The sequence below is a fragment of the Nyctereutes procyonoides genome, unplaced genomic scaffold, assembly GCF_905146905.1.
Source record: "Nyctereutes procyonoides isolate TBG_1078 unplaced genomic scaffold, NYPRO_anot_genome, whole genome shotgun sequence".
In the NCBI taxonomy this organism is placed as follows: Eukaryota; Metazoa; Chordata; class Mammalia; order Carnivora; family Canidae; genus Nyctereutes; species Nyctereutes procyonoides.
Window position 1 is genome coordinate 7,739,132 of NW_026575125.1, and position 24,608 is coordinate 7,763,739.

General features: G+C 45.2%; 1 protein-coding gene across 3 annotated transcripts in view; it reads right to left on the reverse strand.

Moving 5' to 3' along the window:
• The window catches only part of ARHGAP6 (Rho GTPase activating protein 6), a 488,580-nt gene that overhangs the window by 26,018 nt on the left and 437,954 nt on the right, over positions 1 to 24,608 (reverse strand). For all 3 annotated transcript variants that reach the window (XM_055338929.1, XM_055338930.1, XM_055338931.1), the window contains exons 6-9: positions 19,820 to 19,875; positions 14,573 to 14,723; positions 13,182 to 13,330; positions 5,865 to 6,044 (exon numbers count right to left, since the gene is read on the reverse strand). In XM_055338929.1, the coding sequence (XP_055194904.1) occupies positions 5,865 to 6,044; positions 13,182 to 13,330; positions 14,573 to 14,723; positions 19,820 to 19,875 (536 nt within the window). The remainder of the gene's footprint in view (positions 1 to 5,864; positions 6,045 to 13,181; positions 13,331 to 14,572; positions 14,724 to 19,819; positions 19,876 to 24,608) is intronic.

Below are 24,608 nucleotides of genomic sequence, written 5' to 3' on the forward strand. Positions count from 1 at the left end.
AATTCACTTAGTCGCTGCATCACTTGGACAAACTATCTCAGCTTACTGTTCATGAAATGGTGGTGAAATTTAGATTAGCTGATGATGTACAGAACGACCAGCCCAGCCCCTGGCATGTCAACAACAGTAATTTTAAAAAACACTGGATGGATATAAAAAAAGGAAATGGAAATCATACATAATTATCTGGGTACATTGGTAGGAGGTGTTCTCTTGTTTGATGACCTGGATCGCTGCTTGACTCCCTTTGATTTGGCACGCAAAGGCGGTTTTAAGAAACTGCAATTTGCATCAGGGAATGAAAGGAACACGAGGCGAAGCTTGGCTTCTGAGCTTGGAATCCTCACGTCGGCCTCTGACCCTTGCTCCCAGTGGTTCTCAGTTGAAAATTCCCATGTGCTCGGTGCTGGTCCCCAGCTCAGGCTGCAGAACCAGCAGGGTGGGAGCGCACTGGCGTTCCCACGTCTCCACTGCACTCCGGACTCTTCATCAGCCTGTAAGGGGGGTGCCTTGCCTTCTTTCCCTCTCTCCAAAAAAGGAGCCCTGGTAAGAATCATTTAGTATCAGCCCTCAGAACGAGCTGACAGTTTTCTCCACTCGGCTCCGAAGCTCTTATTAATTCCAGGAGCAACGATGAGTCTTCTCCGGGATTGCCAACGTCAGTTATGGAAGCAACAACTTTCGGAGCCATTCGGGCACTAACAGTTTAGGCAGGGGATGCTTTCCACCTTACAGTGATACCAGTGAGCGTTCCTAGATATGCATGATCCTTCCCTTTTGTTTATTTTTTTTTTTAGATTTTATTTATTTGCTCATGAGAGACACACAGAGAGGCAGAGACATAGGCAGGCTCCCTGCGGGGAGCCCGATGTGAGACTCGGTCCCAGGACTCCAGGATGACGCCTTGAGCCGAAGGCAGATGCTCAACCACTGAGCCACCCAGGGGCCCCTGATCCTTTTCCTTTATTTCCAGTGTTCCCAGATCATCCCATTGTATGTTATCCAGTGTTTCAACTGTGGATATCAGGTATAGAGGGTCATGATTTAAAGGTGAGGGAGTCGACGGGGTATGGGCACTGAATCAAAAACAAACAACAGAAATGCATTTCTTCCTGGCAATATATTGTTGTACTTATTCAACAACTAATCACCGGGCACTCGTTTGCTCTTCCGGATGCCAACGAGCTGTAAAACAAATGAAAACCCCTGCCTCCAGAAAGTTTGCATTCTATTAGGTTTCAATAAGCATAGAAAGTAAGTATACTATATAGTGAGTTAAAAGGTGAGAGGTGCTATGGAAAAAAGAAAAAGAGCAGGGTAAGGGCGGAGGAGTATACAGGCATGGGAGCAGCTCACACTGTTGTGCAGAGCGGGCCGGGTGGGCTTCCCCACACAGGTGACACGTTGAAAGTGTCCTGAGAGGACACAGTATCTTATCAATTCACGTGGTAACAACAGTCATCTTTTCTCTTTTGTGTGCCCAGTATACGCCAGTTCCTGCCACAAGTGCCTAACAATGTCATTTCTCATTCTCAAAATAATCCTGTAGAGGAGGCAACCTCATCACCTTTTTGTGCGAGAGGGAAACGAAGGCTTAGTGAGGTTGAGCATGAGCCCAAGATCACACAGTAGATTTATGGCCAAGCCAGGAGGAGAATTGTGGTAGCTCATTCCAAAGCTCACGACCTTCCCTAAAGCACCTTGGGGCTTTCCCAAGGCGTGGTTCGAAAGGACCAGCACGTCCTGGAGGCGTTTGTTAGAAAGTGTGGATCCAGGGGCGCCTGGAGGGCTCAGCGGTTGAGGGCCTGCCTTTGGCTCAGGGCGTGATCCTGGGGTTCTGGGATCCAGTCCCACATCGCGCTACCCCCGCAGGGAGCCCGCTTCTCCCTCTGCCTGTGTCTCTGCCTCTCTCTGTGTGTCTCTAATGAATAAATAAATAAAATCTTAAAAAAAAAAAGAATGTGGATTCCTGGGCCCCATCCTAGCGCTACTCCATCTGATTCTCCGGAGGGAGGCCGGGGAATCTGAATGTGTGACAAACCTGGCCACTCCGCTGCACGCTCAAGTTTGAGAAGGCCTATTTTAATCTGCTGCCTTGGCTTTTGATAGAGTGAACACGAGGCCGTTATCAGGACGTCTCTCCAGCTCTGGGATTTCCACCCCTGGGCCTGAATAGCAAACGACTGGTGTGAAAGCCTGTCCTAGCCAGGCTCTCGAACCCCACGATCTTAGCTAGGCTCTCGAACCCCGTGTCAGCCTCTGGATCTAGGCCTCTCTCCTGCATGATGGGACAAAGCCAGGTTCTTTTCTGCCCTCTCTCACTAACTCAGATACCTCTCCCACGTGGGAGAGGCAGTTGCAACATCAAGACATGAAGGACATCATTAACACTCAGAAGAAACCTTGGGTGGTGGCCAGGCCTCTGTGGCCTTGTAGACCCTTCCATCTGTTCTGCGCCAGCGCTGCCTCCAGGCAGGTGCATTCGGCCCTCATGGACAAACTCCTGGCCACCTTTCCTGATGAGTCCTCCTTTCTAATGTCAATGAAGAAGCAGAGCCTCCCTTTCTGAGCTCATCACCCCTCAAAAAGCTGTGAAACTGCACAACAGCCAACAATCTTTAATCATCAGGCTTCAGCCTTCCTTGTTTGGAATTATTGTACTAATTCTGAAAGCTTGTCTAAAAAACAAAACGAAATCAATCAGCTATATACATGACTGAATTTTTGTCCACCCACGCAGACCAGCTTTGCCAACCAGCCAGCAGCTCTCGTATAACCAACTAGAATCTGAAATGGCAAATATGCCAAGAGAGCCTGCCAACGGCAAGATTCATTTTTGTGTGTGTGTGTGCTTTATAGAGAAAAAAGAGGTAGACTCAGTGCGAGGGCACAGAATCACGTACATTTCAGAACTAGAAGGCACCTTGGTTTTCATTTGTTCTAACCTCGTCCTTTGATAACCGAAGAAACCGAAATCTCAGGTGAGCTCACCAAACAAAGTGAGGTGGAGGCAAAGGAAAGACTATAGCAAAGTTTTCTGATTCCAGAGCCCGTTTCCTTTTAGCTGACCTCAGCTTGGGATCCTTGTCCCACATCTCCTCCCACATCCATCTTTTTATTCTTTCTCAATACATAATTGCCATCATCTGTCTAAGGAAATCAAGGATGCTTATAGTCACGGTTAACTTACTCTGAGAAAGGTATCCTTGGTTCCTCCATGTCTAAGCCTTTTCATATGCGTACGTGGAAACCATATGTTCCAGAACTACCACTGAGCCACTCATGAATTCGACCAATGTGTCTTGTGTTTCTACCATGTGCCAGGCACAGGGGTAACGCAGTAAAGAAAGCAGATGGGGGACGCCTGGGTGGCTCAGCGGTTAAGCGTCTGCCTTCAGCCCAGGGTGTGATCCTGGAGTCCTGGGATCGAGTCCCGCATCGGGCTCCCTGCAGGGAGCCTGCTTCTCCCTCTGCCTGTATCTCTGCCTCTCTCTCCCTCTGTGTCTCTCATGAATAAATAAATAAAAATCTAAACAAAAGAAAGAAAGCAGATGGGAAGGGACAGAAACCCATCCTGTCCTGGAGCTCATGTTCTTGCGTGGAAACACAGGACAAGCAAGAGAACCTAGTAAGACCCTGCGCTGGTAGTGATGAGTGCTCCGGGGGAAAGGCAGGGGCGGCAGAGGGGGAACAGGAAGTGAGGGTGCACACAGGGGGTGGGTGGGGCTGCAGGTGAGACAGGGTGGCCAGGAAAGGGCTGGCCAAGAAGTGAAGACCACAACAGGGGAGCACCAATATGAGCTACTCCCCGAGAGACTCTGGACATCGGTGTCTCCCGAGAAAACAGCAGGTGCAGCGCATGTTTGGAAGATGCTGGGAAAGGGTGGAAGATGATGTTCTGCCGCTGTTTTCTGTAGCCCGGGCAGCAGGAAATGGTGGCCAGGTAGGGCTGTGTTAGCATCCCGAGTGGAAAAGAAATGCCTGAAGGTTTGTGGTTTCAGCTAAAGAACTTGGCCTAGCATATAGAATGTGGAGGACAGAATTAAGATTGGGGAGAGGTATTATTTTGTTTAAAAAAAAATCCAGAGAGCATGAGGTCATGCCGAGACTACTTGGCAAGATGACGGGGGACTTAAAACTTGAAGAAAATGTTGGGAAGTTCAGTTATTTGATTCATCCTAGTATGTGATTAATTATGAGGATTTGGGCTGAAGTGTGAAACTTATATGCAGGCAATGACTCACTCCACATTTTTCGAGAGCTTCTTGTTTGCAGACAGGCTGGGCCCGCGCTTCAGAGACTCAAAGAGGAGCAGGATACCGTTCTACCTCAGTGAGCGTTTCACTGTGGGTAAACCCATTTTCTCTTCTTACTCGGCATCCAGAAGGAACCCATTTCCCAGCTTCCCTATAGCTAAGCATGGCTTGTGCAATGGGATTTGAGTGGACTTGATGGATGGCCCGTCTGGGTTGGGCCCATGAAATCCTAGGGGATTGCAGAGTCTCAAGACGTGAGGAGCTGAAGTCCCTAAATCGTTAGCTGCAAAGCTGTCTGACAAACATCTGATTACACTTTACGTCAAAGAGATATTTATGTCTGTTGTGCCGAAGTACTGAGATTTGGGCCAGCTCACGTTGCCTAACTAAGAAAATTATTAATTAACATTCACATCGAATTTTACAGGCTGCAGAATGCTTTCACATATCAAATGATTCTGGGAAGCACCCTGGGAAATAGGCCGTACTTTCAGTTTTCCCATTTCAGAGACGCTGACACTGACGCTTATCAGGCGCCGAGTTACTTGGTCACGATCACACAGGCAAGACGCGGAGGGCAACGATTCTAAAGCACTGGCTCTCAAATTTACAAAAAAAAAAAAAAATCATTGGTGAGAGACCAGCATGGAAAGAAATCTAATGCAAGGCATTTGATAAGTGTAGACAAAATACTAAGGAGATTCAAAAGAGGGAACTAACATGCTTGGTTGAAGAAGCCACTCAAGGCTCCAGTGGAGGAGGTAAGATTTACGGTGAGCACTTGCGAACTGACAGGAGAAATGGGAGAGGAAGCCTGGAGAAAGTTCCTGTAAATTCTGACATGCGATAGGAGTGGTGAACAGAAATAGAAGAGACTTGGCATCTGTTCTCATGTTTCAAGGAAAGTTGGAGCAAGCAGGGCAGTTTTTTGAAGGAAAACAGGAACTGGTAATTCAATACAAATAAAAAAAATATTTATTGAGTGCCTGCCAGATGGAGGGCCTTCCAAAAGCATACAGAGGATACAGAGAGGAGATAACGAGAGCACAGCCCATGTTTCAAATGGATTTTTAAACTATGGAGGGAAATAGTCAGAAATGACTAACACAATGTTGAGTAAGATAAACATCAATAGGAACAGTATTGGGGTTCAAGGGACAGAGAAGTGACACAAGAAGGACGCGGGAGAGAGAGGTGAAGCTTCATGGAGGAGGGAAGACTTCAAGATTGACCTTGGAGGAGGTGCCATTGGTGGGGGTGGTTATGCATTACTCAGAGTCACAGGGGCCACAGATAATTCCCAAGAGAAGGGTTTGATCGATATTTTGAGCGAGGACCTCACTATGAAAATAATTAAATGACTCCAGAACGTGACTGTGGTTTAGGGGACAACAAAATGAAATTGACAATTGGGATACGTGTGTTTAAACGTGAGGTCACAAACTTCCAGTGACGTCACAGCTCCGTGCGTTTCTATTTCTACTGAAAGTGCCTGCCTTCCAAGGTATTCGGGCAACGACCAGCACCACGGGCCAGGGAGGGCGTGCAGGAGTTTCATCATGTCACCCAAGAGCGTCACAAGGCAGCTTATTGGGAAGAGCCACTTACCATGAACAGGGCTTCATAATTTTCAATCATTTTCTGTACCACAGCGATGATGGCCGTGCTCTCCTCAGCCCGGGCTGAGCTCTGGACGGTGAATTCTTTGTCTGATGATTTCTGCTTGTGCAGCAGGTTGGGTCCAAATATGGTGGCCAAGTTGAGAGAAGTCATTTTGTTCCCGGTGACCTGTAAGAGTGGACAACACAAGGACTGGTGTTATTTTCGCTCTTCAAACTGCTGGGTGGCTCAGTAATCAAGGGACCTTTTTCCTTTTCCCCCCTGCAAGGGCTCCATCACCCTGCAAGGGCTCCATCACCAAGAGTCCATGGGGAGCACCAGCATTTTCCTTTTGCTTCATGTCTCGGATTGACTCTCATAGCTCGGCGGTCATGTCGACAGCATCTATTTTTTAAAGATTTTATTTATTTATTGAAAAAGAGAAAAAAATAAAAAAAAGAAAAAAGAAAAAAAAAGAAAAAGAGAGAGAGAGAGGCAGGGGGAGAGGGAGGAGTGGATTCCCCGCTGAGCAGGGAGCCCAACTCAGGGCTCGATCCCAGGACCCTGGGGTCATGATCTGAGCTGAAGGCAGACGCTTAACTGACTGCGCCACCCAGGTGCCCCTTGATAGCATATGAAGTACGATTTTACATCTCTAAGTTATTTGTTGTGAAACTGGTACTATATAAAATGTCTACCCTGCCTGCTTTTAAAAAATGCTGATGTCGGGCAGCCTGAGTGGCTCAGTGGTTTAGTGCTGCCTTCGGCCCGGGGTGTGATCCTGGAGACCCGGGATCGAGTCCCACGTCAGGCTCCCTGCGGGGAGCCTGCTTCTCCCTCTTCCTGTGTCTCTGCTTCTCTCTCTCTCTCTCTCTCTCTGTCTCTTGTGAATAAATAAATAAAATCTAAAAGATTTTATAAAAAGAAATGCTGATGTCCGTCCGTCCATCCATCCATCCATCCAACCAGCCCGCCAGCCCTCCATCTATCCCTGCATCCATCAATCCATCATCCCTCTACTAAATCACACACTCAGGACCTACCGTAGGCTACACAGTTTTCACAGATTCTAATTATTTACAAGTTTTCCAACAATGACCACGGTACAGTCCTTATTTCAAAGAGTGCACTTCCCAGAGGGGAAATAAACCTGTCAATCACAAGGAGTGAGTCCAGAGTATGAAGCCATCAACTCTGGACGCCCCAGGGACACTCCAAAGAGACGGCAACATTTGCACAAAACCATGAAGGAAGAACAGAGTTTGTCAGGCTGAAGAGCAGAGGAGCTGAGACAAGGGACAATTTCACAGTTGGAAGAACACCATATGCAAAGACAGAGACATGTAAAATACACCAAGGCACCCCCTAGTGTGGCAGAGGGTTCTGCAGGAAAGGGAGGCAAGGGCCATTGCCACATGTCCCCAGCGGGCACAACTGTCCCGGGTTAAGAACCACTGGTCTAGGCAAATTTTTCTTTCTCTTGTTGATATTAGTTGAAAATCTAGGAACACGGGGCTAAGTATAGGAACTGTAGCTGCTCAGTGGGGATCCGAGGCCTGGGAAGATGCGCACAGCCTTTGAGAGGCACCTGGGTGCACAGCACAGAATTTGCGAGGCCTCATCACAGCCACGAGGTACTCCGGGCCCTACCCGTGTCCTGGGGAGCCCTGAGCTGGCAGCTAGTGGGCCCTGCGATCCCAGCGTGGCACAGGGCACTCGCTATTTTTAGAAGGTGAGCCTGTTTTGGGGTCTCCTGCCAAGTGAAACACTTTCACGTGGTAAACACTGGGAATTTTCACGCAAGTCCTCTTTATGTATGACTGTTCAATCATTTTGTCTTCGTTTTACTTCATTGATATACAATTGCCGTTTTTTTTTTTCATTTGATTTTTCATTTCTCTTCCTGGAAATTTATGGCTTCCTGGAAATTTTGAGGATCAAATCAAATGTGTGTCATTTTCAAATCCATCTTGGAGTGTTTCCCCTTCCCCTCTTAAAGTCATAGCAGGGTTTTCCCTTTTTTTTTTTTTTTTTTTTTTTTGGCTAACATTCACAAATAGGAGAGTTTTGTTTTCTTCTAAAAGAATGTTTAGCACAAGGACAGTCCAGAACTCTGTTTCCGTTCCCTCCTTCTCCTGTTGCTATTCTGGGAACGCAATCCAATCCGTCTGTAAAATGGCACACAGATTCCAGCTGCAGAGTGTGCTGCTGTGGTTTGTTAACGCTTTTTTGTTTTGTTCTGATTTGTTTTTATTTTACCGTCTTTGAGATCGGAACTTGACTTGTGGAGCCAGACAGCCTCCACCTTGGCTGCTCGTGGTTCAGCATCTAGGTAGCTCTGTGTCTAGGTAACAGCACGTGCACTTGGGGTCAGTTCATTAGTTAATCTTTAGCCAGCCAATTAGAGAAACAGCTTTAGGGACGCCCTGGTGGCTCAGCAGTTGAGCGTCTGCTGTCAGCCCAGGTCATGATCCCGGGGTCCCGGGATCGAGTCCCACATCGGGCTCCCCACAGGGAGCCTGCTTCTCCCTCTGCCCTATGTCTCTGCTTCTCTCTGCGTGTTTCTCATGAAAAAATAAAAATCTTTTTAAAAATTAAAGGAACAACTTTGTCCTCGCTAAAGAAGCATCCTAGATCCTTTCTAAACCTAATATGAGTCGCTCACATTTATTACAAGTCTAGCACCTACAGCCACCCAACCAGGAACTTTCCACAGGCTGTTTTGATTCTTTTGCACTATAAGCTCACGAAGCAGCTGGGCTGTTGTCCTTTTTTATAGACAGGGAAGTGATGCCCAGAGCCTGGAGCCAGGAGGCGGGTGGAGCCGGGAAGCCACCCTGCATCTTCCTCCGGAGCCTGTGCCTCCCACGGGTCAGCCTCCCCGGTGGCCTCTGTCAGTGTGGGGCAATGAGAAGACTAAACTTTAAAGCGGGGCCGGGATCAGGGTGAGGAGAGCGAGGCACTGGGCCTGCTCCAGTTCAGGAGCCGACCACCCATTTCCTGCAGGTATGCACCTCCTCAGAGATCTGTAAGCCCAGCTTTCTGTTGGTGGCTTGGAACTTCTTTTCTGCCTCGTAGACCCTTTGAGGAACCGAAGGCCAGCTACGGGCCCTCTCACCAGCCAAGCGCATCTTCACACCACATTTCCCCTGCAATACCACGTCCAAGGGTTCTTGGACAACTGGCAAAACCACTGCCCGAGAGGTTTCGATTATGCTCCTGCAATATTCTCTCGAGAAGAAATGAAATCTTTCTTACATTTGGGAATTTCTCTTTTCCTCGAGGAGCAAAGCAAATAAAATGGAAAGAGACAAAGCAAACCCAGAGAGTGCAACACCGTGATTTGATTTTCCTAAGAAAAGCACTGATTGTCCCGCCAACAAATTTTCTCATGCCCTTCTTTCCAAAGTCTCTAACATCCTATTAGTCAATGATGCAGTAAGTTGGAAGTGCCAATCCGAAAGCAAATATGATGCTCATTTTCTAGAGGAGGGAGCTCAGACCTCCCCCACCCAACCCTGTTCTCTTCCCTCTTCCTCTATTTTGTAGACATAGGGTCATGCGGCAAGGCGCTGACACAGCGTGTGTGCCTCCCCTTGATGCTCTGGCTCTGTTTCTTCGTGTTCCAAGCCATAACAACTACCCAGCAGGGAGAGAACACATCTGACTCCAACCAGCAGAGAGGGAAGAGAAAAAGTTGAAAACTGCTCTGTTGTTTTTTTTCTTTTAAAGATTTTATTTATTTATTCATGAGAGACACACAGAGAGGCAGAGACACAGGCAGAGGGAGAAGCAGGCTCCATGCAGGGGGCCCGATGCGGGACTTGATCTCAAGATCCCGGGATCACACCCTGGGCCGAAGTCAGAGGCTCAACCACTGAGCCACCCAGGTGCCCCAACTGCTCTGTTTCTTGAGTGTGTTTTACAGTTCGAGTTTTACCTCACTGCAGGGCATCCACCCTCTATTCTCCCTGTGCTCATGCCAAGCCACCAACAAAATATTAAGCAAACAACCTCTCTCTGGCTCTCTCTCTGGCTCCTCTCCTTCTACTCTTAACTTCTACCAGAGGGGTCTTTAGCTAACGCCCATCCCTGCGCACTCCAAACTTCTCTGGCCCATGTTCACCACTTTCTCTCCGAAGCTCTGGAGTGACTCTGCACTGCCTCTCCTAATTCTATATTCGCCCCGTGTCCTCACCTCCTCCACCTCCGAGAGGCCACAGCCTCCCAGGAACAGTAAGGCGACAATTCCCAAACGACACTCACTCGTCTAGAGGAACTAGATAGGTGCTCAGGATGGATGTGAGCCAAACGCCGAGGTCACTGTTGCCTGGACAGTGACAATGTGAATTGTTGTCTTCCGCATGGCTGTGCACACACAAGCTTCCCAACTCGCTCTCTCCCTGCCTCTAACCGATCTACAGCATGGGGGTAGTGGAATCCTTAGTGGAATCCCTCCACATATTCGGGCCTTAAAGAAAGAAGCACCCACCCCTTACGAAGGCATTCAGCACTCTGTGAACACAGCCTAATTGCCCCCATACCTCATCGCGACCTTCCCACTCCACAGCCTTTACTCCGATCTCAGACGGCTGCGTGGGCTACCCGTCTGCCTGTGACTTCTCACCATTCCACCGAAGCCGCCTCTCCTCCTATTTCCCCTGCTGCCCCAACCTTTGATTACCAGTCCTTCGTTCTGACTCAAGGTTTAGGTCAAGAGTGGCTAGAAACACTCGCAAACTCTTGCTTCCCTGTACAACGCTGCTGTTACCAGGATATTTTCATATTCCTTAGAGTAAACTTGTCTTCTGAGCCACAGTGCAGGGCCAGGTGAAGAATTTTATCCACAAAGTTCAGATAAGGAAAGTCAGGTTTAGGAAGGTTAACAGATTTCTCCAAGAACACATGGTCAGTTCGTTATAAAGTGACCGAGCACTCTCAATCAGGGGGACTTTGCCCCCTCCTACCACCCCCCACAGGATACTTGGAAACGTCTAGAGATGCTTTTGGTTGTCATAACTGGGGTGCGGTGGGGAGCTGCTACTGGTGTCAAGTGTGTAAAGGCCGGGGATGCTGCTAAAGCATCCCTAATGCACAGGGCAGCCCCTCCAGCAGTTACCTGGCCTCAAATATCAATCATAGGGAGGCTGGGAAACCCTGAACTAGACCCCCCCCCAGTGGAGGGGTTCTCCTAATTCCTGTTCCAGATTTCTGCTCTTAGTAAACGAGACCAGTTTGGGTTTGAGCCACAGCTACGACTTTACTGGTCACTGGATCGACCCTACCACTATCCATGTGACAGTTTTGTGTGAATTAGAAAAAGGGGCCCCTTCCTCAACATATTTTCCTGCCATCTTCTGGGATATTGTCCTACTAACCGTGCAGATCCACAGTGCCTGTGGGGTCCATGGCACCGCCCCCTGAGTTGTGAAATGCACAAATGCGCAACCTGCGCAACCGTAAGTGGAGCTCCCTGTGGGACACTGGCTGAGTTACTTAACCCCTCTAGTCCTCAGCTTCCACCTCCGAAACATGGGAGCAACGGTATCTGCCTTGTGTAGTGGAGGATTAACTGTCATGCATGCAGCCAGCACGAGGTAGGAGACAGAGAAATGCTAGCTAGTATTCCAGCCTGCCAAGCTGGGTTTGTACCCATCCAAGAGGAGTTTCTTCTTTTTGGCACAGGCGATGGAGTCTTGTTCAGCATTTGGACGTGTATCTGAAAACGATTCTAAAAAAGCAAAAGTGACTTCAATTGGACTTTCTGCTTTCCTCAACGCCTCCTTGGTCACCTAAGACCTGACTACTCGCATCGTACTTCAGAAGCATCAGAGAAGCAACTGGCACGCCTTGGAACACAGACAGGGCTCTGCCTCTACCCAATGATTAAGCAGATGATTCTATAGCTTGTGTTCTATCTGTAGCTGATAAAGGATGACACCCAGACGGGTAATATAACCACTTAACAATTATGAGAATTATAGTATATCCCCGGAAGAGCTGTGTCTGCTGAAATCAGGTGTCAGTGCCATATTATGAAGCCTGAAGCCAGCAGAAGTTTCACTAATTATAACTACGATAGAGATACATGATACATGGCTAACTCAGGAAAGTTCCAATCTTATAGCAGTAGCGAGGACGATGATAAGAAATGCAGAATTGCCTTTCTGGATCAAAGTGAAAAAGTAAAAAAAAAAAAACAATTGACCATGATTTTTAGGAAGGAAAATTGATAAATACAGAACTGAATCCACAATAGAATGGAGTTCTACTTAACAAGAATTTAAAAGAAAAGTTTCTGGGGTGAGGTAAGTTTGGAATGCCTCTGGCTTCTTTGTGTTTGACTTGCATTGCATGTTAGCATAGTAAAGGGTCTGAGATCACCCTGGGAATCCAAGGTCAAGGAGAAATTTGACTGCATGCTACCAAAAAGGGAAACAGATCTCTTGTTAAGGTGAAGATTACATAGGTTGCTTCCTAAATGGTCACCTAAAATCGAGGCCAGAGTCTCCCTTGTCCAAGGGTGGAACCAAAAAACATCCTGAAGCATATGTGTGGTGACCTAAGAGAACCAGAGCCTAGGACCTCAAATGGACAGGGAAGGGGGTCACATTAGGGCCTGAATGGGGACCAGATTCAATGGAAACAACCCAGAAGGACCCATGGGACTGCGCACAGAATCTGTCCAGCAGCTGACACCCTGTGGCATCGAGATGCATGGTGAGAGCAGATCAGACCTTCTAGTTCCTTCTCCACCTAATTTGGAAGCAGGACTGACTCTCCGTGGCATTAAGCCAGTCTATTTGAGGAAAAGGGCGTAAGGAGAGAAAGGACCTCTCAAAAGGAGGACACTAGACTTCTAGCTACAGGGCAGATGGGAGCTTGAGGAACAAACTGGAAGAATAATGAGGTGACATCACATTTGCCCTCCAAATTACGGAAACAGATCAAATTAATTACAAGGACAGCCTTCCCCCCATCCCCATTACTCCATTTCTCCATGGCTGTAAACACCTCTGTAGCTCACTGCTCGTCTTCTTCCCACAAATGGAAAGTCAAGGTCTTGCATGAGTCACCATCATGAAAAGGAGAGCACCGTTTAGAAGCATTCTTAGAACACAGGATGTTAATGGCCTATGTGCTCTTAGGAACTGTCCCTCCAGAGTAAAGCCTGCACTAGTTCTCGTTCTAAGTCATCAGCTGGGTCGGGAAAGGGCAGGTGTCATTTCCTCCAGGCAAAACAGCCAATCAGGCTGATGGCCCACCCTTTCACCACCGGAAGCAAGAGGAGTCGCAGCATGTAGGGCCGCAGTGGGTGCATCATACCTCTTGCCCATCTTTGCTGACGTTGTCGTTGGCATGCCTGGCCACCATGGAGAGGAACTGCAGGAGACGGTGGAGCGTGTCGCAGTTACAGGGAGGTAGAAGGTAGATGAGGAGCTGCAGGGTGCCCAGCTGTTCCTCGGGCTCCAACACTAAGCAAGGCAAAAGGAGGCATTCTGAGTCAGGTACCACCACTCAGCTTCCGAGAAGGGGCCCCTGGTAACCGCTTTCAGAAGGGATTACTAGCCAGGCGAGTCACATGCCACGCCACCCATCCTCCCATCGGCTTGGCAGTCTAGCACACAGTCCTGCGGAGGACAGAAAGATCAAGAAGACCTGGGGAAATGTAACATCTAGAGTGAGATGATCATCCCGGGTAGAAAGGTGGCTTAGTTCCCCTTACTTTCTTCTCCCTCCCTTCCCTGGCATTACTCATCATTTACTTTGTGGGTCACAGTCCTTCATTGTCGGTAAATATTTACTAACAATGACTGGGAATTGGGGAACATTCGAAAAAGTTGAGTTTATAGCAGATTTGAGGCCCTCTTCTGTTGAGCAATATGCAGGAATCGACGTTTTGTTGGTGATGACCAAAGACACAGCACAGTGACAGCGTCTTTGCTCTCTTTCGTGATCCTGTCTCAAGTGTGGCATTGGAGGAAGAAATATACGGAGACTGCCACAGCCCTAGCCTGTTCCTCCTCCCCCTCGTCCTCCTTCTCTCCTCCGTGGGGTCTGTGTCCACAGGCCTGTAGCAGCCACACTGGAAGTCCTGGCCCCGGCCTCTGCCGTCCTGCTTTCCCTGGAAGGTTGCCTGCCCCCCTTCTCACTCTGGGTTCCTGTCTTTCCCTCCGTCCTCGTACCAGAAATGCAAACTCATTTTTAGGCACGGACTGAATGCAAACTCCTGCCATTACGCCAAAGCAACAATTTATAGCACTCTCTACTGGGCGAGGGTCATTTGAAAGCATCTCAAATTCTTATTTATTTCAACTGTCTTCTTGCTAATTCTCCGCATGGTAAATCTCAGAAAATTCCCCCAAATAGCCCACTCAGGAGAGACCAATAAATAAGAGAACAACAACAAAAAAAGTTATTGGGAAAGGGGCGCCTGGGGAGCTCAGCCGGTTGGGCACCTGCCTTCAGCTCAGATCATGACCCCGGGGTCCTGGGATCGAGCTTCATGTTGGGCTCTCTGCTGAGCGGGGAGCCTGCTTCTCCCTCGCCCTCTACCTGCCACTACCCCTGCTTATGCTCCCCCTTGTTCTCTCTGTCAAATAGATAAATAAAATCTTTTTTTTAAGTTATTGGGAAACACATGCACAAGGTTCGATGAGTGAGTCAGGCATCCCAGTAATCCAGGGAACATTCCCACTAATGGCTGTATTACGCACAGAGAGTATTGATGAAGGCTGTGTATAGCTCCCTGGTGAGAAGGGGGTCCGGCATGTCCCTCAGGAACTCCTTCAGCAAGGCAGCCACATCATGAACGCTGTGCTCTTCCTCCAGAGACACATCGACCCCACGGTCAAATTCCTCGCGTAACTGGAAAAATAATGGTTTAAGTGCAGTCTTATAACATCACACCTCAATGTGCAGCACCCAGCCAACAAAGTGCCGTGACATGCAGTATCTAGTGTTGAGCTTACACAGACACCAAAAAGGAGAAGAAAAGGACATGTCACCATGATCTACAGAGCCTATGCAACCCAGCCATGAAAAAAAAATATATATATATACACACACACTATTAAATAACTATATCTGTAAGTTTCCTGTTAATGATGCAAGGAGAGGGCTTGATAATGACATCCAGAAGGTTGGGAGGAAGAGCTAAGGGGTTAGGTCAGCAGTAAATGTGGGAGGGAGGAATTAATCTATCATACAGCAGTTTTGCATGTCAGCGATCCTACCAGGTTGGAATTTTGACATTTTACAGAAATACTCAGCAAGAAAGCAAATTTTTTCCCCTGCAAATGATGAAATTAAAAACCCTGACAAGGGGACGCCTGGGTGGCTCAGCGGTTGAGCATCTGCCTTTGGCTCAGGGCGTGATCCCCAGGTCCGGGATTGAGTCCCACATTGGGTTCCCCGCAGGGAGCCTGCTTCTCCCTCTCCCTGTGTCTCTGCCTCTCTCTGTGTGTCTCTCGTGAATAAATAAATAAAATCCTTAAAAAAAAAAAAACCTGACAAGTCATTTGTGACTAAGTCTCAAAAGATGACAATTACTAAATAAAAGCTGTCTGAGATTTGTCAAAATAGTCTTATTAACAATTCCCAAAAGGATTCCCTGCCTTAATCATTACAGGAGGTCATTTATGACAACAAGAAAACAACAGTGAGAGGAAGGGAGTCCTAACTCTACAGCTTATGTCTGCGAGTGACAGCTCAACTTCTCCTATGTATTGTTTTCTGCTGTAGAAATAATTCTGTGAGTTCACGAATCTCCTCTATGCAATAAGCTTTTACAAGAGTTTATTGATTCAGTCGCTCACTCATCCATTCATTCAGCTTCCTGTCTACCAGGCCAAGGTATAGGCTCTCAAAGTACACCAGGGAATAAGGAGACAACGTCCTACCCTTCCCCAGCTCTCAGCCTAATAGAGAGACTGGTGAGCACCTGGTAATCCCACAAATGATTAATTAGCTGTTAATATTGTGACAACTGTCCTGAATAAAAACTGTAGGGTGCTGAGAAGTGATGTTCGAGATAAAATGGTGAGCGAGAGCATACTGCACACTGGAAGTCTAAGTCTCAATAACCACACATTGTATTTTGATTCGATAATCCTTCAATAAATCTCTATGCAAAGGTTTTCCCTTCGGTGGATCCAGACATAACTAAGGAATAATTTCTGACACCGGCCACCTCTCCACCTGATGAGAATGCCCATTACTGTCCTGAACTGCCCACGGATTCCAGGCAACTCATCATTAGTGTGCAGCGGGCAGCCAGAACCAAAAAGTCTTCACTTGGCACCACTCCCATCATTCGTGATCATTCAAACACGCCACGTTTCTGTCCTGAGCACACACATGAGGAAAGAATGGACTGTGGAAAGAAGCTTAATCTAAATTGTGTGATCTTGAATTTAACACTGATCTTGAATTAGACAAGGGGCGAAGTGTGTGGTCTTGAATTAAGTCTCTTAATTTCTCTAAGCCTACAAAGAAGTGGGTGAAGGGGCCACTCTCACAGCTGGTGGGTGGAGTCAATAAGATAATGTTTTGAAAATAGTCTGCAGCTCTGCTCAGGCGAGAGGGCCCCAAAATGTTATTATCATGCTATTTTCCTCCTTGCGAGCCCTGTTGCGAAATGTTAAATGTTGCTCAGTAGTCTCTTATGTGACTATTGGAAATAAAGAGGACCCACCAAATAAACAGAAAAAGTACTCCTTTTGGAAGCCCCTTTTATCTCGACGAAAAAAGAAGTATCGGGAAGTATTTATTTCCATTAGTTTCAATAATACGAACAAACATATCTTCAGCTTCATCGGCTAGAAATTATTTTCATTTAGCTTCATTTTTTTGAGTTGCTGAGTTCCTTGCTTCTTTCCGTTGGAACCCAACAGAGGAAGCATAACGTTTTAATTTTCCTTTAGCCAAAGAAAGGGTGGTTTGCCTTTTGTGAAGATGCCCTCGTGAACACAGATGCCTGCCCGGTCACGGGGACAGATTTCCCGAAGGTCTAGTATCAAACTTCTGTCTCAAGAATGTTGCACGGCACTGAAGGAGACGAAGGAGCATGGTCCCCACATGAAAAATGAGTTGGGGGTCAGTGGGTCAGTGGTTCCTCAGAAATATGATAACGATGATTTCTTTTTGAGAAAGCAAAACTATAAACAGAGCATCTTATATGAAGGGAATGTTAATGGCCTCCTTCACATCGCATTTTAGTAAAAACAAGTGCTAGACAATTGTTTTCTACATATTATCCCTTACTGATTAGGCGCTCTCTGAATCTCCTGCTTTTACAGTTGCAATAAGAGGTCTTTACCTGCCAAGGACACATCCAAATGTTTTGCTTTCAAGTGTTTGATCCTAACTCTATCACGACCTCTCTGAGCTTCTGAGTAGCTGCCTTTCACCTCTTGGGACTCAGTTATACTGTAATTGGCGGGAGGATACAGAAGAGCTACTCAGAAATGAATTTGCAGAAGCTTGAACCGTGCATGAGGTCACTGAATTGAAAGTCAAGCGACCATGACCAAGTAGGATTTATCCCCGGGACACAAGGCTGGTTCAACACTCGTAAAACAATCAATGTGATTCATCATATCAGCAAGAGAAAAACCAAGAACCACATGATCCTCTCATTAGATGCAGAGAAAGCATTTGACAAAATACAGCATCCATTCCTGATCAAAACTCTTCAGAGCGTAGGGATAGAGGGAACATTCCCCAACATCTTAAAAGCCATCTACGAAAAGCCCACAGCAAATATCATTCCCAATGGGGAAGCACTGGGAGCCTTTCCCCTAAGATCAGGAACAAGACAGGGATGTCCACTCTCACCACTGCTATTCAACATAGTACTGGAAGTCCTAGCCTCAGCAATCAGACAACAAAAAGACATTAAAGGCATTCAAATTGGCAAAGAAGAAGTCAAACTCTCCCTCTTCGCCGATGACATGATACTCTACATAGAAAACCCAAAAGCCTCCACCCCAAGATTGCTAGAACTCATACAGCAATTTGGTAGCGTGGCAGGATACAAAATCAATGCCCAGAAATCAATGGCATTCCTATACACTAACAATGAGACTGAAGAAAGAGAAATTAAGGAGTCAATCCCATTTACAGTTGCACCCAAAAGCATAAGATACCTCGGAATAAACCTAACCAAAGAGGTAAAGGATCTATACCCTAAAAACTATAGAACACTTCTGAAAGAAATTGAGGAAGACACAAAGAGATGGAAAAATATTCCATGCTCATGGATTGGCAGAATTAATATTGTGAAAATGTCAATGCTACCCAGGGCAATTTACACGTTCAATGCAATCCCTATCAAAATACCATGGACTTTTTTCAGAGACTTAGAACAAATTATTTTAAGATTTGTGTGGAATCAGAAAAGACCCCGAATAGCCAGGGGAATTTTAAAAAAGAAAACCATATTTGGGGGCATCACAATGCCAGATTTCAGGTTGTACTACAAAGCTGTGGTCATCAAGACAGTGTGGTACTGGCACAAAAACAGACACATAGATCAATGGAACAGAATAGAGAACCCAGAAGTGGACCCTCAACTTTATAGTCAACTAATATTCGATAAAGGAGGAAAGACGATCCACTGGAAGAAAGACAGTCTCTTCAATAAATGGTGCTGGGAAAATTGGTCATCCACATGCAGAAGAATGAAACTAGACCACTCTCTTGCACCATACACAAAGATAAACTCAAAATGGATGAAAGATCTAAATGTGAGACAAGATTCCATCAAAATCCTAGAGGAGAACACAGGCAACACCCTTTTTGAACTTGGCCACAGTAACTTCTTGCAAGATACATCCATGAAGACAAAAGAAACAAAAGCAAAAATGAACTATTGGGACTTCATCAAGATAAGAAGCTTTTGCACAGCAAAGGATACAGTCAACAAAACTCAAAGACAACCTACAGAATGGGAGAAGATATTTGCAAATAACATATCAGATAAAGGGCTAGTTTCCGAGATCTATAAAGAACTTATTAAACTGAACAGCAAAGAAACAAACAATCCAATCATGAAATGGGCAAAGGACGTGAAGAGAAATCTCACAGAGGAGACATAGACATGGCCAACATGCACATGAGAAAATGCTCCGCATCACTTGCCATCAGGGAAATACAAATCAAAACCACAATGAGATACCACCTCACACCAGTGAGAATGGGGAAAATTAACAAGGTAGGAAACTGCAAATGTTGGAGAGGATGCGGAGAAAGGGGAACCGTCCTGCACTGTTGGTGGGAATGTGACCTGGTGCAGCCACTCTGGAAAACTGTGTGGAGGTTCCTCAAAGAGTTAAAAATAGACCTGCCCTACGACCCAGCAATTGCACTGCTGGGGATTTACCCCAAAGATTCAGATGCAGTGAAACGCCGGGACACCTGCACCCCGATGTTTCTAGCAGCCATGTCCACAGTAGCCAAACTGTGGAAGGAGCCTCGGTGTCCATCGAAAGACGAATGGATAAAGAAGATGTGGTCTGTGAATACAATGGAATATTCCTCAGCCATTAGAAACGACAAATACCCACCATTTGCTTCAACGTGGATGGACCTGGAGGGTATTATGCTGAGTGAAGTAAGTCAATCGGAGAAGGACAAACAGGGTATGTTCTCATTCATTTGGGGAATATGAATAATAGTGAAAGGAAATAGAAGGGAAGGGAGAAGAAATGTGTGGGAAATATCAGAAAGGGAGACAGAACATAAAGACTCCTGACTCTGGGAAATGAACTAGGGGTGGTGGAAGGGGAGGAGGGCGGGGGGTGGGGGTGACTGGGTGACGGGCACTGAGGGGGACACTTGACGGGATGAGCACTGGGTGTTATTCTGTATGTTGGCAAATTGAACACCAATAAAAAATAAATTTATTATAAAAAAAAGAAAGTCAAGCGAAATGTGCACGATAGCGTTCACTTTTCACTTACTTGTCTCACTCTCTTTTTTGAGCTTCCAACTCGGAATATCCCCACCGTCTGGAGGCCTGCAAAGAAGCAAATAAAATCAACAGTCCTGTTTCATGGCTTGAAACTGGAGGAGATCGCCACAGACGTAGAAAAGCACGTCAGCACCAAGCCGCAACATGCAGAACAGTAACAGCGCAGCAGCGCACGAAAAGCACGAAAAGCACGGCTGCTTTTTCATCTGAAGCTTAGCCCTCTAGGAGCCAGGGCCAGGGCATGGTAAACGTTCCTGATGAAAACCTTTTCATGTGATATTTGTATTTCCACATCTTCTCCATACGAAAAAAGTAATATTTTCTTTATTATTCAAAATAACTAAACATGCATTGTATCTGAATTCTTAGCTCCTTATCAATGTTAAAAATAGACATATCTTGTTTTTGCTAATTCTAATTAAAACAAGCACTTATTAAAGAAAATCTGTAAGATGCAGAAAATTGTAAAACATAATATACTCTTTAAAATACCTGATGCAGAAATAACCACTTAAAATTGATTTCTATCCAGCCTTTTTTCCAGGTGTGTGTGTGTGTGTGTGTGTGTGTGTGTGTGTGTCATTTTTCTTTTCTTTTTTTTTTTTTTTCATTTTTCTTTTTACATAGTTGACCCAGAGTTTTCTTTGATCCAGGTTTGATTTTGGGGGGGGCGGAGCAAGAATGCTTCCTAAGGAGTATTATGTACTTCCTTCCTTCAGGGGACACAGAATGTCTGAACGGCCCTCCTCTTCCTATGTAAGCCATTAATTACCGCCACTGATGATCATCATCTACATTTATTTTTTCATTGGTGGCTCATTTTCTCTTCACTTGGGATAGTCCGCTATGAGGGCGATGCTGGTTTAGAGTTGCCAATGGACATTTTCTAGCCACGGGAAGAGAGCTGTTCTGAGAGTAAAGCCAGCAAACAGACTCATGGTCTCCTGGCATCATTTGATCCTGGATCCAGCTGTGCCTGAATCTAGATATAACACTGAGACTTCCAGCATGTAAATAAGATTTTGGGGCGGGTGTGCTTTGCTTAATCTAGTTTTATCTGGGTTCCTCTCTCTTGCCACTGAAATAGTTCGGACTAGTACAACACATAATGAAATCGGAAAGAATTACGACCTTTATGACATTATTTCTTTCCATCGAGAAACAAAGTAAACATCTTAGTTTGTTTAAATCATGGTTTAGATCTCTTGGTAGAACTTCGCAGAATGTTCTTGCTTCTTTTTACAGATACTCTGGATATATTTTTGATATTAATACGAATGAATTATTTTATTGTTAGAGTACGTAACTGACTATTGCTCTCACCTAGGAAATAGGAGATAGATATCTTTTTTGTATATTTATGTTATGGTCTTGCCACATTATGTATTAAGTATAAGCCCCTTTTGTTTGGTTTTCCAGGGCTTTTCAGCTGGGAAAGATAGCATCTATAATTACAAACCATTTATAAATATAATTATAAATGCATAAATCCCATTTATCAGTTCTGTATCTTATAAACGGTGTCCTGAACTTGCAAAATAATTTGAGAGAATCATGGCGGGAGGCTAATTATTGCTGATTTGCATAATCACATACTGGTGCTTTGCCCTTGGGTGGGATTTTGCTCTGCGTCTATTTTCAAAAGACCTCTGTACCTTCCTTGTTACTGCTCTCAGTTTGTCTGCCTCATAAGTGGGGCCAACCCCAACCCTCAGTCTAATCTATTGCTTCTACCTCTCTGGGAGCTTGCAAACAAGACAAGCTATTTAGAATCACTCCAGAATTATACTTTTTCACCTGCAAAAGGAGCATAATGAGCATCCACCTGAAAAGTTATGCAATGATTCAATTAATTAATGCATACAAAGCACTTAGAGGCATATCTGGCATCTATTATGTGGTGAGAAACAGATCCTGACTGAACTGAATGAGTCTCGTTTGCATGACATAGAAAATTTTAATATAATAGCAGGTATTAGCAATTTTAATTTTGGCTGCATTTATTTTCTTATTTGCTGATGGTTTCTGAATAGTTGAATTTTCTACAGAAGTGAAATATCATGAGAGCATTCTCTACACAGGTGAGATTATTCATTGAGCTGAGTCCCTCTAGGCTCTTCAGAAATGCCCATTTCTTTCTTTTTTTTTTTTTAAGGATTTTATTTTTATTTATTTATTCACGAGAGACATACAGAGAGAGGCAGAGACATAGGCAGAGGGAAAAGTGGGCTCCCCGAGGGGAGCTCGATGCGCGACTTGATCCCAGGACCTGGGATCACGACCTGAGCTGAAGGCAGGCACTCAACCGCTGAGCCCCCCAGGCGTCCCCAGAAATGCCCATTTCTATGACATTATTTCCTCAATGGTAGTACTTTTTCGCTCAGCAAAAATGGCTGTAATTGAAAAAGTGAGTCAGTGATCAAGTGCTATCATTCCTATGTATCTCAACTGATTAGATATTAGATATTTTAAAATCTCTCTTTGTTTGCTGATTTGTTTCCAGGTGGAGTAATTGGCAGGCCTCAGACAGCAAATGCCATTCTCTGACATCAGCTACATGGTGACTTTCCTCTAAGAGGAGATACAATCTAGGCATTTAGTAACCTTGACTACTTAAGACAGTCACCGATAAAGACAGGAATACATGAAAAAAGGCATCAATCTGGCAGAGGAACGTGACTTGGCTGTGGCTTGTCCCAGAAATCGACGCGATCACCTTTCTCTCCTATTCATCAGAAACTGGAATGGAAACTTGACCCCAGAGCACCTGGATGTGAGGCTTAGGGAATTCAAGTAAAGAGGGCAGGCAGGATAAGCAGGACGCCCCACCCCAACATCAGCTGAAATCCCAGAAACATAATAGGGCTTGAGTCTCCAGTATATTGTCTGATTTTGTGGGTGGTGTAGTGGTGGTGGTAGTGTTTTTTTGTTTTTGTTTTAATTTGTGCTTCTGGGAAATTGAGGATGCTTAAGAAATTTTGAGCTAATAGTACAGAAAGCATCTGGGTGAAATGTAAGTGGGGAAGGGTGGTGTACACAGATGCAGATGGAGTCAAGATAACTGTCCAAGACCAATTATGGAGGGAATGAAAAGATCTTTGACAAATGTTTATGAGGCTAAAGTGAATCAAACTCTCTCCTACCCATTTCCCAAACGGGCAAATAAAGTCTTATGAGATAATTGTTTTTTAAGGTTTGCCCTTTTTTTCATTGGTTTCAAGTGACCAAGATTAATATCTATTTGTATTTGAATACGTCTTGTATTTGTCTGGAGCTAAGCACCATGGCAACCAGCAACAGAATCAGGTCCTTGAAAGACCCAGGATAATCTTCTTTCTTTTAGGCTCTACACTGCAGGTTAACCATTCCAAAAAAGAAAGAACTGTCCAGTTTTTAGTAAGCTTAAAGGAAATGCTATTTTATAAGTTATAAGTCACGAGCATTCATTTTCAAAAAGAAAATAGAAAGATATACCAAGTTTTCTTTCACATAAGCAGTTACTCAGCTTGGCACTGGATTTTTGCAGGACTGGAGTAGAAGTTTCTCACTAAGGACTTTTTAAACTGCTTACAGTTCACCCTCTACATTCTTTATAGGGAAAAACTATAATTATAAAAGTATGAGTCTCTTTTTCTACCTCACAGTGACATTCAGGCTGAATTTACATATTTGCAGTACTGAACCCTTTAGTTGCTATTTTAAAAAATACTTCTGTGCAAGTAGTATTTATTGAGTACCTACATAGTATTAATCATGATACTAGGTGCTGGGACTTTGAAATGACTGAGATGTTTTCCTTGACATCCAGTGTGCCTTCCCAGGAGAAGAGACAGATAGATAAACACATACACACAGGTACATATAAAAATTTTGTAGAGAGGGGCACCTGGGAGGCACAGGCGGTTAAGCGTCTGGCTCTTGGTTTTGGCTCAGGTCATGATCTCAGGGTCGTGAAGCTGAGTCTTGCATCGGGCTCCACGCTCAGAGAGGAGTCTGCTTGGGTTTCTCTCCCTCAACTGTCCCCCTTCCCTGGCTCATGCTCTCTCTCTCTCTCTCTCTCTCTCTCTCTCTCTCTCTGTGAATAAGTCTTCAAGCAGATTTTTGTATAGACAAGTAAAGTTTCAGTGCATATTAATTTTGTTAAGTCATCCATGTGTTATCTAGTGATTAAGATATTTAGATATCTCCTTAGTATTATTTTTACAAAGTCCCACTTTTGCTAGAAAAAATTAGATGAGAATGCTAGCTAACAGTAGTTATGTCTCCACGATAGCGTCAGAATTTTCTTTGATTTTCTGTTGCTTTTCCTCTTTATCACAATGAGCGTATTCTTTCCTAGTAAAGAAGCAATGAAATTTTTATGTCCATAAAATGCATGCTACACTATAGGCAACAGTTGGATTGTGGAAATGGCAGTCTGATGAGCCAAAAGCCTACATTTTCAGAAAAATTTTTAAAGAAGTATATATTTTAAGTCAACATGTTAACTGGGATAGAGTTGCCAAAAGGGTCATTCTGAAGAAGTTTGAAGTGAACATCTTTTCACAAGAATGCAAATAGCAATATAGAAAGCTGTTGTCAAAAACCCTGTATTTTCTATTCACTTAAGAAATGGTTTGCCAATTCTTTTTTTTTTTTTTTAAAGAAGCTGGACTCTTATTTTTTACAGGAAGCCTTGCTAGTAACCTTGATGCATAAAAAAGACAAAAGTGGCTGGGCTCCGTTTGAAGGCCGGCTTGGGGACAGACCCAGCCCCACAGACGGTGGCCTCCAGGCTC